General features: G+C 34.2%; 1 protein-coding gene across 5 annotated transcripts; it reads left to right on the top strand.

Annotated features, from left to right (window-relative positions):
- The first annotated feature begins 59 nt into the window (after positions 1 to 59).
- On the top strand, positions 60 to 15,340 carry LOC102689462 (cyclin-dependent kinase 4 inhibitor B-like). Of its 5 annotated transcripts, none has more exons than XM_069191239.1 (7): positions 60 to 236; positions 732 to 880; positions 2,043 to 2,090; positions 6,447 to 7,169; positions 9,725 to 9,814; positions 14,495 to 14,558; positions 15,105 to 15,340. In XM_069191239.1, exons 2-4 carry the CDS (start codon positions 779 to 781, stop codon positions 6,693 to 6,695), a joined length of 399 nt encoding a protein of 132 aa, XP_069047340.1. In that variant the 5' UTR covers positions 60 to 236; positions 732 to 778; the 3' UTR covers positions 6,696 to 7,169; positions 9,725 to 9,814; positions 14,495 to 14,558; positions 15,105 to 15,340. The 5 variants fall into 5 exon arrangements, 4 of the variants coding, with proteins under 4 accessions (XP_069047340.1, XP_069047339.1, XP_069047334.1 ...); XM_069191238.1 differs by having other exon boundaries at positions 61 to 358; positions 6,447 to 6,752; XM_069191233.1 differs by having other exon boundaries at positions 61 to 358.
- The last annotated feature ends 445 nt before the right edge of the window (positions 15,341 to 15,785 follow it).

Here is a 15,785-nt window from a genome sequence, read left to right as displayed (position 1 = left end):
AACCCTATCGTTTTGAAAGACGCAGTATGACGCATTTTAAACGGCAGAACATCTACTGTCTGGGATTAAATCAAAGTTGTTTTTGATTTTGTCTGTGCAACAGCCATAGCATCTGGAATCAAGGCGATGTGCTTGAAGCGCTCCTTCAGAGATTATACTCACCCAACACCGTTTGAAGCCTATTTACAAGACGCACAGTGACATTATTCTCAGCAGATTGCTCCGAGGAAAACAAAGTTAGTTCCTGTTTCAATTCAAACTGGTCACGAGTTACCAACTGTCTTTGTGTTTTTATTTAAATTACTATTTCTGCTGAAATAAAAGTTTCCTTTTTGCTGACGACGAAATAAGCCATCAGGTACAGTTCATATTTTAAATAGCGATTTAGAATTTAGATTTTTCAACAGCATTTAATTGTGTATTGAATGCACATATTTTTAACTATTAAAGATAAGTTACATAATTTTAACTGTCACCAACAAAAGATTTGTGTGCGTTACGAGTGTGTACTATATTTACCTAATACCTACATTTCATTCAATATGTGACGACGTATGGTGGATCCTGATGACATAGTCTGGACTACAGTATTAGGCAAATTCTTCCTTCTGCGACTTTAAATACAGTGATTCGCATTGACTAAGGATGATTTTCACACAGTGGATTAACGAAAGAAAGCACTCTGTAATACCATACAGTATCGTGAATTAAACGAGAAATGTATTTTTCAGATTCTGCACAGTGGAGAAAACGCCAGATGTAAAGGCGCAATGTTGTGATGCGGTGTGCCTACACATCTACGAACAGGCTATCCGTGGCTGGAATTCCCCTGGAGCTGCGCTTCGAAACGCGGATGGATCAAGGCGCTCCACACATAAAGGTCCGGCTGTAAACTACTAAAACTAGGGGAGAGAAGATGTTAATACGAGAAAAATGTTTTTCACGTAGTGTTGGTACTGTTCTTACGCAGATGAGTTCATAATACAGATGAAGAATCATAAAATATCAAATGTAATTTGCAGACCCGATCGGCACCAATGTGAAACTGCTTAACAAAAGTGTTTTTCAAGAGGACTTTCGCCTGTACTGTAGATCCACAGGACAGATATAAAAAGGCACATAAATTTAACGTTACAGTCCCCCCTTGACCATGTTAAAATAGCTGGTTTGTGGGAATTATGCAATTGTTTAATTTTGAGAAGCAGGGTGTATTGGTACAATCCTTTGTTTTAACAGAAACGCTGAAACATTTGTTTACAGGTTGAGAAATATACACTTATAAAAACATGAGATGTCGGACTGTCTATACGCATCCTGCTCTGTGAACTTTGTGAAATACAGTATAGTGCTTTGTGAACTTTTAAATGAACTTACTTAAATGTAAGTAAAAATCTTACAAAAATACGTTCTGGAAAAAATGCTATATTGAATAGTACCCCTTTGGTACTAGTTACCTAAAACTTAAATAAATCCAGGTCGAAATGCAAGTCAAATAAACAGACTATAACAAACTTAAAAGTTAAAAAGTAAAAACTGAAAAACAAAACAATTATTTTTAACAGTAATCATACAAGAGATTAAACAAAAAATGTGCGTTTGTAATTTTGATTTTTGTTACAAATGTTGTAATTACAGTAGCTAATTTCTTCAATATTATGAATTCATTTTGCGCATCACAACTTTAACAAATTAGCTTCTCCATGAGTATCATTTTAACATTGCTTAAGATTGTGTATATTTTAGTTTCTGTACAATGTGCAATGTGTACTGTGGATACCCTTTCAATCGATATTATTGTCAAAGCAACATTATTTTGTTAATTTACTTATATAACAATAATCCACCATAATAATAATAACACATATAATAATAATAAAAAAATAAAAAAATAATAATAATAATAATGTATACATATATTATTATTATAATAAACGTATCTGCTAAATACGCAATTTTAATTATGATCTAATTGCGTATCTGTAATTACTGATACACCGCTCATTTTGGTGCGCGTAAACTTATCAATACCTGAATACTTGCAGATTTCCCCGTTTTCCTCGGTCTTGGAATGCTGGAAGCTAAAATGTCAGGTGAGGAGACACACAGACAATCCGTACATCCGTATTATAACCGTGTGATTATGAGATTTCTCATTGATTCTATTTGCACTTAATATTTGCTCCATTAAAATGAAACACCTCATGAGGTCAAAATAAAATTGTTCTTCAGCTTCCACCTGCAGCTTTTTTTTACGATTTCCAAATTATGGATTTTTAAAGTGAGATTTTTTTCAGTAATTTAAATTATTATATTATTTAGACAGTATATTATTTTATAAAGTGCTATGTTATTATTATTGTTGTAGTTGCTGTTATTAAACGTATAACAACAATTAAAAGGCTGGATTTTTATTTAGAATTGCTTTTGTTGCTAGTTTATGTGGAAGATATAGTGTTACATTTTTTTAGGTTTTGCAAGCTGTTTATTTTGGTTTCAAAGATCTTAAAAGGAACTTAAGACACACAAAGGGGTTTTCAATTTATTTTGATACTGAAAATTAAGTTCTCCGTGTCGAATAAAGACTGATATTAAAAAGAAATTCAAACATTTCAGTATATGGACAATAATCTATGTACAATAATAATCTATTATAATGTTTTTTCAGATACACGCTAATTTAAAATGTTTTCACTGAACATTTTTATGCTGGCATGTGATGAAAATAAACTCCGAGATCTTTCGTATGGTGTACAAGACAATGCCAATTACATTTATCTCTAATTCCAATACCGATAATTTCTAATTTCTCAATGGAATGTATTGTATTTTAGGTATAAGTATACTGTACCATTTAAATATAGTGATACCAGAAATTTTAATTTCTGATATAAAATATGTTTTAGAGGACTAGCGAGTGACAGTAAAAGAAACAAAATAAGGATAGATTGTTTTATAACGAAGTAAACCACATCTAATACTATACACCCTGAAAAAACAGTATTAAACGCGGATCTATTTATGTTCATAGCATGGAATGCAGTGTATATTACAAGTATATATTACTGACACCAGTAAAAATAATATTGATAAATATTTTGTATCTAGTATTTTGAAAAAAATACTGCTCCATTAACTTACTCTTAGTCACAAATCCTGTATTATTTGATTAAAAACAGTAAAAAAAATAAGCAGTGGTTCCTTTGCAGCCCGCAAGCTGACGCATTTTACAGTACCTACTCCAACCTCTTACGATGTGACGTATATGACCAGTTTAAAAACGTCTGCAAGCAATTACTGAACAAAAAGGATTAATGTGGGACATTGCAACCACAGAAATAATAATACATTTCAAGAACTTATTACATTTAAAAAGCATTGTTGGTAATATTGTATAGAGCTGAATTTATTTTTCATTTACTTACTGGCGCAGTTAATTCTCTACATGTCGATGGAAAACTTTCATGTAAACCATTATTTTTAAAATATGTCCACAAAAGCTTTGTAAAATAGCATAACAAAAAAAAAATAACATGGGAGTATATCATTTTCAGATAGCGACAGCACCACAATTGCGCGGAAGTAAAATATTAAAATGTCCTGGACATTTTATCTCCAGTGATGATGATAAAGTGAAGCCATTGCTACGGTACTTATACAGCATATGCCCATGTGCATGTTTATTCAATTTTTAATTTAAGAAGGTGTGTGTGTGTGTGTTATTTTAAAAAATAACGTAGGCCCCACCCATCTTCTATTAGTAATGACATACAAGAAACTTTAAAAAATAGCGTTGTACGTGTGTCGTAGGGGGGCATGGTTACCATAGAAACCGAAAATGAAAGATGTTTCTTTCGCTGTCAGTTTGTTATATTAAGTTTTGATTGAGGTGTAATGGGGGGTATTGATTGCTGTACGGGAATGACAATGCGACAAGGCAACGAACAGCCGGCCGCTTTTCAGTTGATGTCGCAGGGCAGTGCGGTGCTGAAAGGAAAGAAAGCCAACTGTCTCCGAGAGGAGCGCGTTTCAGACTTTATGTTTTTTCGTGGCGTAAAAACATTCAGGCCACATTCTGGTGGCCTGACTTAATCATCTTGTCGTATGCTCCATGTCTCTGAGCTGTTATGAAAACAAAACTACCCCGTCCTTCCTCTTCCTGATGTGCTCTTGTACTGAGCTTGCGTACTGGTGCAGCCTCCAGTGACGTCATACGCTGGCTTGCTCGATAGAGGCAAGTCAGAACAAATATCTGTATACACCGAGGTGATACACAGAATAGAGACTGTGCTTACTAGTTTAATTTAATGCATATATGTATGCCAGTTGAAAAACTACTATGCAAGTGGCCGCAGTAGGTTTCGTATGTTGACTCGGGACATATTTTAGATTGAGCCTCAAGTGATGCGGTGCTACCTGTCAAAAAAAGAAGGACGCGTTGAAGCTGCACTTCTGAAAAAAGGATTAGCCCTGTCTCACAATGACCTCTGCCGATCAGCTGGCATCAGCAGCTGCAACTGGACAAACTGAATACGTACTAACTTTGCTACAGAACGGCTGCGATCCCAATGGTACGAATCGTTTTGGACGGACACCTATTCAGGTACGTTGTAGTAAATACGGTCAGGGCTTAGTCTACAGTAGGCTGTAGTCAGCTGTGACATCGCTAACATCATTTAAAGTAGAGTATGTTGCAGACTTGCATCTGACACAGAATGAGTTACAGCTACAATTTTAAAATGACAGAGATGGAATAAAGATATAGGACGAACGACAGCTGTATCCTTACCTACAGATTAAAACGAAAGTACAGCATTCTGACAATAGGGGAACTGATGGCCACCGTAAACTCGTTTGATTTTAAATACCAATTTCAGTAATATCGCTTAAATTACATTGTATACTGTAAATGTTAATAATAACGAAATTACTACAACCATCTTATTTGCTTGTTTCGTACATTTCAAAAGCAATTCATATAAGCTGTTTCACTATATGGACTCCATATTTGTCAATCACAAAACATTTTGGTATTTTCTATAAAAATAAAAAGTTATATCTTTAAATAAGTAAATGTATTTACTTTCAGACTTTCTAAGCACCTTAAGACATGGAACGTAAATAGTAGTAATAGTTATTTTCTCTCGAGGGTCCATAAAAATGCCAGGCAATCTATTACAAATAAAATATAGATGCAATTCTTATAAAATGAGCAAATCGTTTATTTTCGGTGTTTCTTAAGTAGTCGAAATTATTGGCATAAGCAAATTCGTTAATCATGAAACAAAACAGCATGTGAATAAAAGTATTGAGTATCTTGAATTCAAAATGTCAGGGTTTAAGTGTTAAACAGGCTATCGTCTCCCTTTTTATCTCCCATTAAAACACTTGAGGTTCACTCTGACCTTTGTAAAGATAATGATGTTGAAATTTCCATTCAAAAATGATGCCACTGATTTTCAATTTTGAAATGTATCGATATGACTTAGAATCACTGTAGTTTTTGACGTGCTTGTTATGTAATATTATTAAGAAAATAATACACAGGCCAGTGGGGTCTTACCAACTTCAAATGTGCAATTATTAAGGGCTTTTACTGAAAAGCACACATGATAAATCTCTCTAACTTAAAAATAACAAAAGTTTTTTTTTTACCATTTCCATTAGCTCGTTATGTTAAGGTTTTATACATATAAATGGAATTAGATTAGAGATTAAATGTGATAGATTAAATTAAGACAAATTATTCAATATTCAAAAAATATTTCGTTTAAAGATAACGAGTGTTCAAAAACTGTCATTGACATCAGTACCAGTGTTTTAAAGAAGTGTTTTAAAATAATTACACAATTTCTTCCAACATTAAACAACAAAACTAATATGGATTGCTTGATAAATTTACAATAGACCTACAAAAATAAAATTCCTCGAACGTGTGCTTTAAAGCAGTCTGTATTATAAGTGTTGCGCTATTACACTACTATTAGTGTTTATTTTCAATATATGATTTATGAGTTAAGAAATGTGGAACCTTTTTTGGCCTTTCTACAATACATAAGCAATCAAAACAAAAACAGAAAATATTATAGAAGGTGTTTTGACGTTCTGCCCTTTTCATTTAAAATAAATAGCAAATTCACGAAGAGCTGTAATGCCCTAAGGTTCCTGGATATGAACTAATCAAACATATTAATGTTAGACACAGACTGTCAAATGATCCTGTAGTTGGAGTTTAGGACAAAATACAGGCATTCAGAGATATACTGTATAATTCATGTCAACGGGTGCCTATTAAAAAGGAAACTCGCACATTGTTATATGGGTAGTCTATATAATAAAATGTTTGTTTTCCTTTTGTACTTCATTGTAAACAATACTGAACATCTCTCGGTGAATGAAGCATTGTAAGAAAACGATATACTGTTTAGATTAATTCATTCATTTTGTAGGTTATGATGATGGGGAATACATCTGTAGCCAGACTGCTGCTGCTGTACGGTGCGAACCCGAATTTGCAGGATGTGACCACAGGGATGACTCCGCTCCACGACGCAGCTAGTGGTGGTTTTCTGGACACAGTTATGATACTGGACCAATATCATGCCGACAGAAATATCACGGATAACTTCAACCGGCGACCTGTTGATCTCGCCAAAGCAAACGGACACGAGGACGTTGTAGATTTTCTGGAATCATAAATAATCCAGGAGATTTTTGTTTTATTTTAAATAAGTCTGTTCATTGTTGAATGGTTTGTTAGTATTATTTTTTTCATGTAAATGATTTTAGAAAATATTGTTACCCTTTTCCTATTGCATTATTATTTAAAATAATTCAAAATCATTCAAATTTGTGTCTGATTAAAATATATGACCCCCTCGTATGAATATATAAGTATAAGATATGAAACCCTCGTATGACTAGTGAAATATATAACTATTATTTCACGTAATAATGGATATTAAATGTTTCATTGGTTCCATTGTCAGACGGTTATATTTACCTGTTAACTGTTTTTTTCATTTTCCTGCCAGTTCCTCTTTTAATTGGGATTATCCTACAATAAATCGGTTGATATATGTGGAAAGAATCTTCTCAGCATATGAATACGTTTAATAATTAAGAACGTTTTTTCTATAGCAGGGTTTCCCGCAGGAAAAAGCTTAGGCAAGGTGAAAATCTCCACCCCACTCCCGACACCGTACAACGCCCACCTACTGTATACTGTAGTATCTTCTGAACTAGCTATCATTATTATTGCAATTTTAAAATACTATCCCGAGCAAGACGTTATTTATTTTTTTACCACAACAACTAGTTTGATTATATAGGATTCATTAAAGATGTAGACTACCCTAGGAAGAGCTTTGTTCTTGAAACGGGAAAGGCATTGCTATTTGATATTTTCTGTATGTATAAATTCTTCAATGTGTTCTTTTTGGTATTCAAAAAGGCGCTGTTTATTGTGGGCTCATGGAGTCAATAACTCAATCGCACGTCTTTTTTTTTCACTGTGAAAATCAGATGATTGATCTTGCGAGGAAACCCGTTTTTTTTTCTCCGTCGATTATTGGCAGAGTGTTCAAGGGATCAATTTATGCATGAAATGTATGTATGCACCTTCATGCACGAAAATGTCCATCGAAAACTGTGATGACATAGCGTTTGTATTTATGATTTGGTTAATTAACGGAATAACGGCTCTCCAGTACAATCCTTTTAAAAATACGTTCATGACCTATTTTTTTAAATCAACTTAGAAGTGATGCAAACGTGTGAGATTTTCAGACCTAGTTTTTAGTGATGATCTACTACACGAAAATATGTTAACATTTAAATTTCCAAGGGAAACTCAATTTCGTGCTAAAAATGAGGAAATTAAGTGTGCTTTATTATTATTATTATGGACGAGCGTACTTCACCAACGTGTAGCTCCACCTGTATATTATACTTTATACTCTTAAGGTAGGTGTAATATTAAAATAACTTTAGCAGTTTAATAGATTTTGTGTTTTCTTAATCTGTACAGACAGTAGTCCACAGCCGCATAAACAATATGCGTTACTGGTTGGGCGGACTTAGTGGTCAAGAGCTGTTTGTAGTATCTTCTAAAAAAGCTACGATTTGTCGAAAAAAAGTATTAGCACAGGTACTGTAGCACGTTATCTTGAATCCTGCAGTATTTTATATTGGCGAATATAAAAGTGCAGTTGTTGCTGCCAAGAAAAAAATCGTGGAACATTATCACGTAATTACGGGGTAGTAAATTCTGTGATAATTATAATTATAACCTACATTATGTTGTTGACTTTTTTTGCTTTAGTGTTATTGAGGAAGTCCAGCTCTGCAGAATTTATATTTACTTTGACAGGAGTTTAGCCATAATGAAAATTGCACTGTTTAGCTCATGTGAACAGAATTGTTCAGCCGAATTGTTTGCAATCGCAATGAAATGGGCCTTTATCACTGTCATTGACTTTTTAGCCTACGTGAACAGAATCAGTATACAGCATAAGGACACTCGCACGTAAACAAGACTACGTGAGAATTATCACGTAATTATATGATTGATTCTGAATTGATTTTTTATTTGTTATGAGTTGCAGCAATTCTCCTCCGTAGGGAAAAGTGATAGAAAACTGATTCTTAGAAAATCTGGTGGATTCCGGACCACAGTTGGGAATGCCTATAAAAGGCTTTTGTTCTCTCAGCTCCTCAAAAATGAGGAAATAAAGCGTGCTCCATTGCTTTGTTTGATCAAAAAATTATTTTGTGCTGTTCGAACTTAAATTGATCACATTTTACATGGATCCAACTAATGTAAGTAATTTGGTAATAATTACCTTTTATAACATCAGTTTTCCTTCGGGGTTAATAAAGTCTCATCTGTTATTTTAAGACAGGTTTTGCGCTTTATAAATGTCTGCTATCTGTATACTGATGGATGAAGATGATTGTAGTAGCAGATAAAATACTGGCGACTTCGATTCTTCAACAATTATTAAAACCTAAAGAAATACCAATTGAATGGAACAATAACTCTGTGGTTAGTCATATTAATAGCCCATCGACAAAGGATTTACAGTCTCGGAATTTTCAAAATTGAACCTCTTTATTCTTATTACACCTTGAGAAACAAAAACACAGTTTGGAATCGACTACAGATGTAATGTTTCAGTACAAGTCGATGTGCTGTTGTGATTCTTGCCTTATAATATACTGTAACCAACAAATGTAAGTACATTAAGCACATTAGGTACTTCGAATGCAATTTTTATTTTAGGATGGGAAATGTTCGTTGCTCTTGATTTCCTCGTACTGTATAAAAGTAAAGTGCCACGCATAGGTGTTTTTAAATTTGCAAGTATATTTCTGGTGGACAGGTTGAAGAGAAACAGAAACACCGTTTAAGAATTAAATTACAATTCCTTTACATGTAATATTTTAACAAGATGTAAGGACGTATTTAATGCTTGATATGTCTTACCTTTTCTAAAAATATGTACCTATGCTACACAATGCTATGATTTCTAAAAAAAATGTTCTACACGTAAATGTGCAATCTTTGTTCATCATGAAGATGAATTCTGCTAAGAAAATTATGCAGGAAAAGAACATGCAAAACATATATTGAGAAGGCTGAATATCTCCATTTAGAGAGAGTCTTTATTATCCTAATTTGCCAAATAGCCATGCATTTTATGTGTCCCTTTGTGTTATTATGCAGAAGTCTTCATAATAAGAATACGAAGAATATGGACGGGCGTCCATTACCAACGTGTAGCCCCACCTGTATATTATACTTTATATTCTTAAGGTAGGTGTAATATTAATATAACTTTACTGTAATATACAATAAATAAAACCTGTACAGACAGTAGTCCACAGTCGCATAAACATAATTTGGGCGGATTTAGTGGTCAAGAGATGTTTGTAGTATCTTCTAAAAAAGCTACGATTTGTCGAAAAAAGTATGAGCACAGGAAAGCATTTGTGCTATCTTGAATCCTGCAGTATTTTATATTGTCGAAAAGTATAAAAGTGCAGTTGTTCCTGCCAAGAAAAAAAACTCGTTGAACATTATCACGTACTTACGGGGTAGGAAATTGTGTGATGATTATAATTTGAACAACGTACATTATGTTGTTGACTTTTTTTACTTTAGTGTTCATGAGGTTGTCCAATTTACTATATATTTACTTTTGACAGGAGTTTAGACATAACGAAATGTTCACTTTTTAGCTCATGTGAACATTATTGTTCAGCCGAATTGATTGCAATCCCACCATTGAATGGGCCTTTATCATTGTGTCATGAACGTTTACGTGAACAGAATAGTTATAAAATACAAGGACACTCACACACAAACAACATGATCACGTAATTAAGTGATTGATTACAAATTGATTTTTTTATTCGTTATCAGTTGTAGCAAAGCTCTTCCGTAGGATAAAGTGATAGATGACTGATTCGTAGAAAATCTCTTGGATTCCGGACCATAGCTGGGAATCCCTGTAGAAGGCTTTTGTTCTCTCAGCTCCAAGAAATGTAAAATATGAATACAATAATCTTTTTCATTTTTGTTTTACAGCTTAGTGTTGCTCAAGTGCGATTGTAATTTTTTTTAATTTCATACTTTGCGTTATTGTGCAATACTTTATATATTTTTTAGAGTATGCTGAACTGCAGTGTACAAATAAATGAGTACAGAAGAACATTCATTTTTTAACGTTGTACACAAGTGATTACAAAGTAACTTTATGTCAGGATTGATTCAATGAAGATCTGATTAGTGAGAATTATGGACCTTATGCCATACTTCTACAAATTGTATCTTCAAACTGCTGACAACTGAATGTTGTAATGGACATGACGCACCTTAATAAAACTTGGAAAACAAAGAAGATTTTACTTCATAAACATTTGATTGGCCTGAGATCTAAAAAATCTGAGAATAAAATCTGTAACCAAGATCAAGGTTACATTACTAGAACAAGTGGTTAAATATATTTCTAAACACCAAAGAAGGACTTTTGTCTGAAACACATTATTTTCAAATAACTTTAATTCCGTGTATAACATAAAAATGTTCTTTTCAGCTTGTTATACAGCTGCCTTTAATAAATTTGTATTCTGCACTTTTTTTGTATGCTGTACTGTATGAGGTTTATGATGTGAGTAATAAGGAGTACTGCATATAAATTTACTATTACTAAGTTAAGGAGTTAATTCATTTATTTTCAACTATACAGGGATGTATATGTCACATACAAAATGTTGATAAAATAGTTATATTTTTAAAATAAACCGGAGATATTTTCAGTTTAGAAACATTGTAAAATAATTGTAAAAAAATCAATCCTATACAGTATGCAAGTCCTAACAAGTCACCCTTCAATTTTAACACCATTTTTTGTTGTCTTGTTTCATATAGCTTTGTACAACATATAGCTTTGTAAAAATAGGAAAGGATGGTTTAAAAAATAAAGTATATTGCCAATGAGGATAATATTTTAGAAAAAATAAAAAATGATATTTGTTCATTGTTACATAATAGTGTGTCATGAATGTGATAGTGGGAAAGCAATAAGCAAGAAACATTTCCATTTTGTTAACACTTGTAAATTACATTTCTATTACAGGAAACCACATTGCATTGTGATCATACTGATCATACTCTAGTATAATCTGATATAACATTAATAATAATAGAATAATAAGCATGCAGTGATACAGTATGTATTTAAAACAAATGAATCTAAAAGCTTAAGATAAATTAATTAGTTATGAGTTACTAAGTAAGTTATTAATTATTAGATAATTAGCTTTATCTTAAACAACATAACATTTACCACAGTGTCTCACCTTGGCTTGATTCGGACACAGAATGCAGAGTTTACAGTACGTTTGCAGGTCCATTCACACCATGAGAGGTATGCTAGTTTGATAAAATTGTGTCTACCTTGTTAATTTGTGTGCCTTGTGAAGGACTGGTGTTCTATCTAGGAATATAGTTATGTTCTGCCTTGTTCCCTGTGTTTCTGGGATAGACTCTGGGTTTCCATGACCCTTATATGGATGCCTTATATACCAGTGATGGGAAAAATGGATGAATGTGGTTGAAATGGTAAATTTGATCACATTCTCTGGTGTGTGTGTTCAGTCCGGACAAAAACTGTTTTGTCGTGCTTTCATATTCTATCCGTCCATTATCAGAAAGTTGTTTATTCCTGGTAAGGCCTGTGAGGCCTACAGATGCAGAGTTTAAAAATAAAATGCAGAAGATGGAATGAGGAACTATGGATCGCTAAGTAGATACAATATTCATTATTCATGAAGTCTACTCATCAAAGGTTTCCTGATAGTAATATTCTCCCCTTTCTTTAAAAAAATAAACACACAAGGATTCAAAATGACATGGCAGATTTGTTCTGGTTCTTTGTAGGTTTGGCTCTAGACGCTCACGTCTATGTAATATAATAATAAAATAATAATAATAATAATAATAATAATAATAATAATAATAATAATAATAATAATAATATTTACACCTATATAGCACTTTTCTGGAAACTTCACTCAAAGCACTTTATAGTGTCCACATCGCTATACTGGGGCATTAGAACCGCAAAGTGAGCGTCCCCTAATGGTAACACTAACACCTCTCCCAGCAGCAACCTTAGTTTTTCCCAGTATGTCTTCCATCCAGGTACTAACCAGGCTCACCCCTGCTTAGCTTTAGTAGGTTGTCAGTTGGCAGTTGCAGGGTGATATGACTACTGGCACAGTGTACTGTATGTGCAGTTCATGTGGATTTTTTGCCAGGTGCTCTGGTTTTCTCTTGACTATCAAATACACACTATTATAAACTGTCCCTTTCTATAGGGCCGTGTGATGGGCCAGTGTTCAATCCATGGTGAGAGCAGTTGTCTACTCTTAGCTCCACCTTGTGCCTTCTGCCTGATAGGCTCTGACTTGCCAGGTCCCTCACCAGGATAAGCAGTTGACTAAGTTTGAGTCAGAAGCTGAGTCAGTGTTGGCTGCAAAGGAACAATTAGAGTTCATGTCTACACTTAAACAAAGAAAGAAGAAACCAAGTATTTCAGCTATTGAGCCTTTCCAGGTGTGTCCCACCTGATGCATTTAACTTATTATAAATTATTTGGATGGAATAAAAAATAAGTAACCAAAATACAGATAAAGGTAGCATATTTAGCTATTTAGCTTTTACTGGTTAGCTTTATAGCATTAAATAAATTTAGTTTCCTTTTCTCCAGGCTTGCAGTGGCTAGCATTGCCAACTTGAACATCTGGGGCCCTGGGTTCAATTTCTGCTGTGCTATCTACGTAGAGTTTGTATGTTCTCCTTGTGTTCACATGGGTTTCTCCCAGGCACTCCAATTTCCTCCATTGTCCAAAGACATACTGATAGGTTAATTTACTTTTTGGAAAATTGGCCCTGGTATTAGTGTGTGTGTGTTTGTGTTTGTCTATGTGTACTCTCTGATGGTCCTGCCTGTCAGGAAAACTTAACATTGCCTTATTGTAGATACAACTGTCCTTCTAAATGTGGTTAAAATGGTCTTTTGGCAATGTTCCAAGCACAGTATAAAGATAGTAAAGCCTGTCTACACTGTATATCCATCCCTTCCTTGCTCATAGGTGTCATATGTGATATGTCATAAGTGGATTACTGCATTGATAGTGTTACACATACTCATCCCTGTTTTGCATATTAATGTCATTTTTAAGTTCCTTTCTAAAATCATATTTTGAAAAACGTTCAAGACGATTGCAGATGTTAAACAAATAAACCTATTTTTATTAGGAAAACCTGGGTAGATCAGTATTATTATAGTGCGAAAAGCAGACACTAAGTAATGCAAAAGAAATTTGAGACCCACCCACAAAGACTTATCATTTCACAGCAGACATGAAACAGGCTTCAAATAGAGTTGTGAGCAGCAGCACAAAAAGCCGCATGCGTGAGTTCTCAAGGGAAATAGAAATAACATACATCTGCAAAGTGGAAGTAACCAAGGACTGCAGATATAAGCTACTACTAAGTGTATAATGTTTTAATTTTTTACTACAGTATGTAATGCTACCTTTTGAGTTTATACATTCCAAATGAAAAACTGTTTAGTCATAAAATACACATTTTTTTAACAATTCAGACAAACTTTCCCTTGGACACCTTTAAGTCATGTTGTGCTGGTGATGGTGAGTGATGGTAATAAACAGGCAGAATCAATAATATTATGCTGCCCGGAGAAACCATGGTGTGGATTCTATTTGATTTTATTGAGCCTTTTAATTTAATTATTGACATATAAGTACAGTATGCTGCATTTAGTTTATCTCTACCCATGATAACAGTTTAAACTATAACATTTAATAAAATGTGGTCAAAGGTAATTTTGATAAAGATATGCCCAAAATGTTTCTCTTTTGTGCACTTTTTAATTAGCTGTAAATATTTTTTCTTTTATTTTAGATGATGCATAAATCCATCAATGGAAATTAAATTAATGACAGCACAGAGGCAACTGATTCTGAAGGTATTTGCTTTGATAAATTCATAATAATAAATGATTGGTTAACAGTAGAAGAATCTGTATTTTAATGCTAATTAAATATGCTAAAATTAAATACAAAGAACAATAATTATGAGAACCCCAAAAAAGTTGTATTGCTGGAAAAAAACAACACATACATTTGTTAGCTGGATAGTGAACAATTTGACTACAATAGGGAGGTCTATGAAACAGTGCTTTGGTTTTAAGAAGTAAAGGTTACTTTAGGTAGGTAAATATCTCTTGTACTGTTACATTTTTATTTTAATCTCAAATTTGATATTATTTTGATTTATTTTATACAACCCATTTGTAATCATCACCTAATGTTTAATCAACTATACTCTCATTTAAAAAAAAAAGAAATCTCGGATGCAAAAGCATCAGAAGATCCAGGAGGGTCAGGTGAGTGCTGTCATTTTTTTGCTTACTCTGGGTGAGAGAGGGTCACGGTGGTAACAGGCAAAGCAGAGCAGACCAGACTACCCTGTCCCCCACAACGGTCTCCAATTCCTCCTGATGGATTTACAGGTGTTTCCAGGACAGCCGAGAGATAAAATCCCTCCAGAGTGTCCTGCGTCTGACCAGTGGGTTATGCTCAGGACACCTCCAGCAGGAGGCCTCATGGGGGTACCTCAACCGGCTCATCTCAATACAGAGGAGCAGGAGCTCTACTCCAGGGTTCTCCCAAACTGCAGAGCTCCACACCCTGCCATGAAGAGTAATCCCAGCAACTATAAAAATAAACTTAATTTCTGCTATTTGTACCCACAATCTCATTCTTTCCATCACTACGCAAAGCTCATGACCATAGGGATAGGGACATAGATTGTCTGAAAACTCTCTTCCCCATTTTTCACCATGTTTTGGTAGAGTGTCCACATTACTTCAGTAGCTGCACAAATCTGCTGGTCAATCTCACTATCTCCTCTACCTTCACTTATGAACCAGACCCCGAGGTTCTTAAGATCCTCCAGCTTTGGTAGCTATTACCCCCTCACCTGGAGAGAGCAAGCCATTCTTTGCCAGCAGGGAAGTGCTGACCCTCATCCCTCATCCACGTCACACTTAGCTGTTAACCTCTCCAGCGTACACTAGAAATCAAAGTCACAGGAGGCAAAGAGAACAACATCGTCCACAAACAATAGAGATGCAAACCCTCATTTCCCTGGATATACTCTAAACCTTAGCTGTGTCTTGGTATCCTGTTCA

Source organism: Lepisosteus oculatus, chromosome 1, assembly GCF_040954835.1.
Source record: "Lepisosteus oculatus isolate fLepOcu1 chromosome 1, fLepOcu1.hap2, whole genome shotgun sequence".
Taxonomy (NCBI): domain Eukaryota; kingdom Metazoa; phylum Chordata; class Actinopteri; order Semionotiformes; family Lepisosteidae; genus Lepisosteus; species Lepisosteus oculatus.
This window is presented reverse-complemented; position numbering and strand designations above follow the sequence as displayed.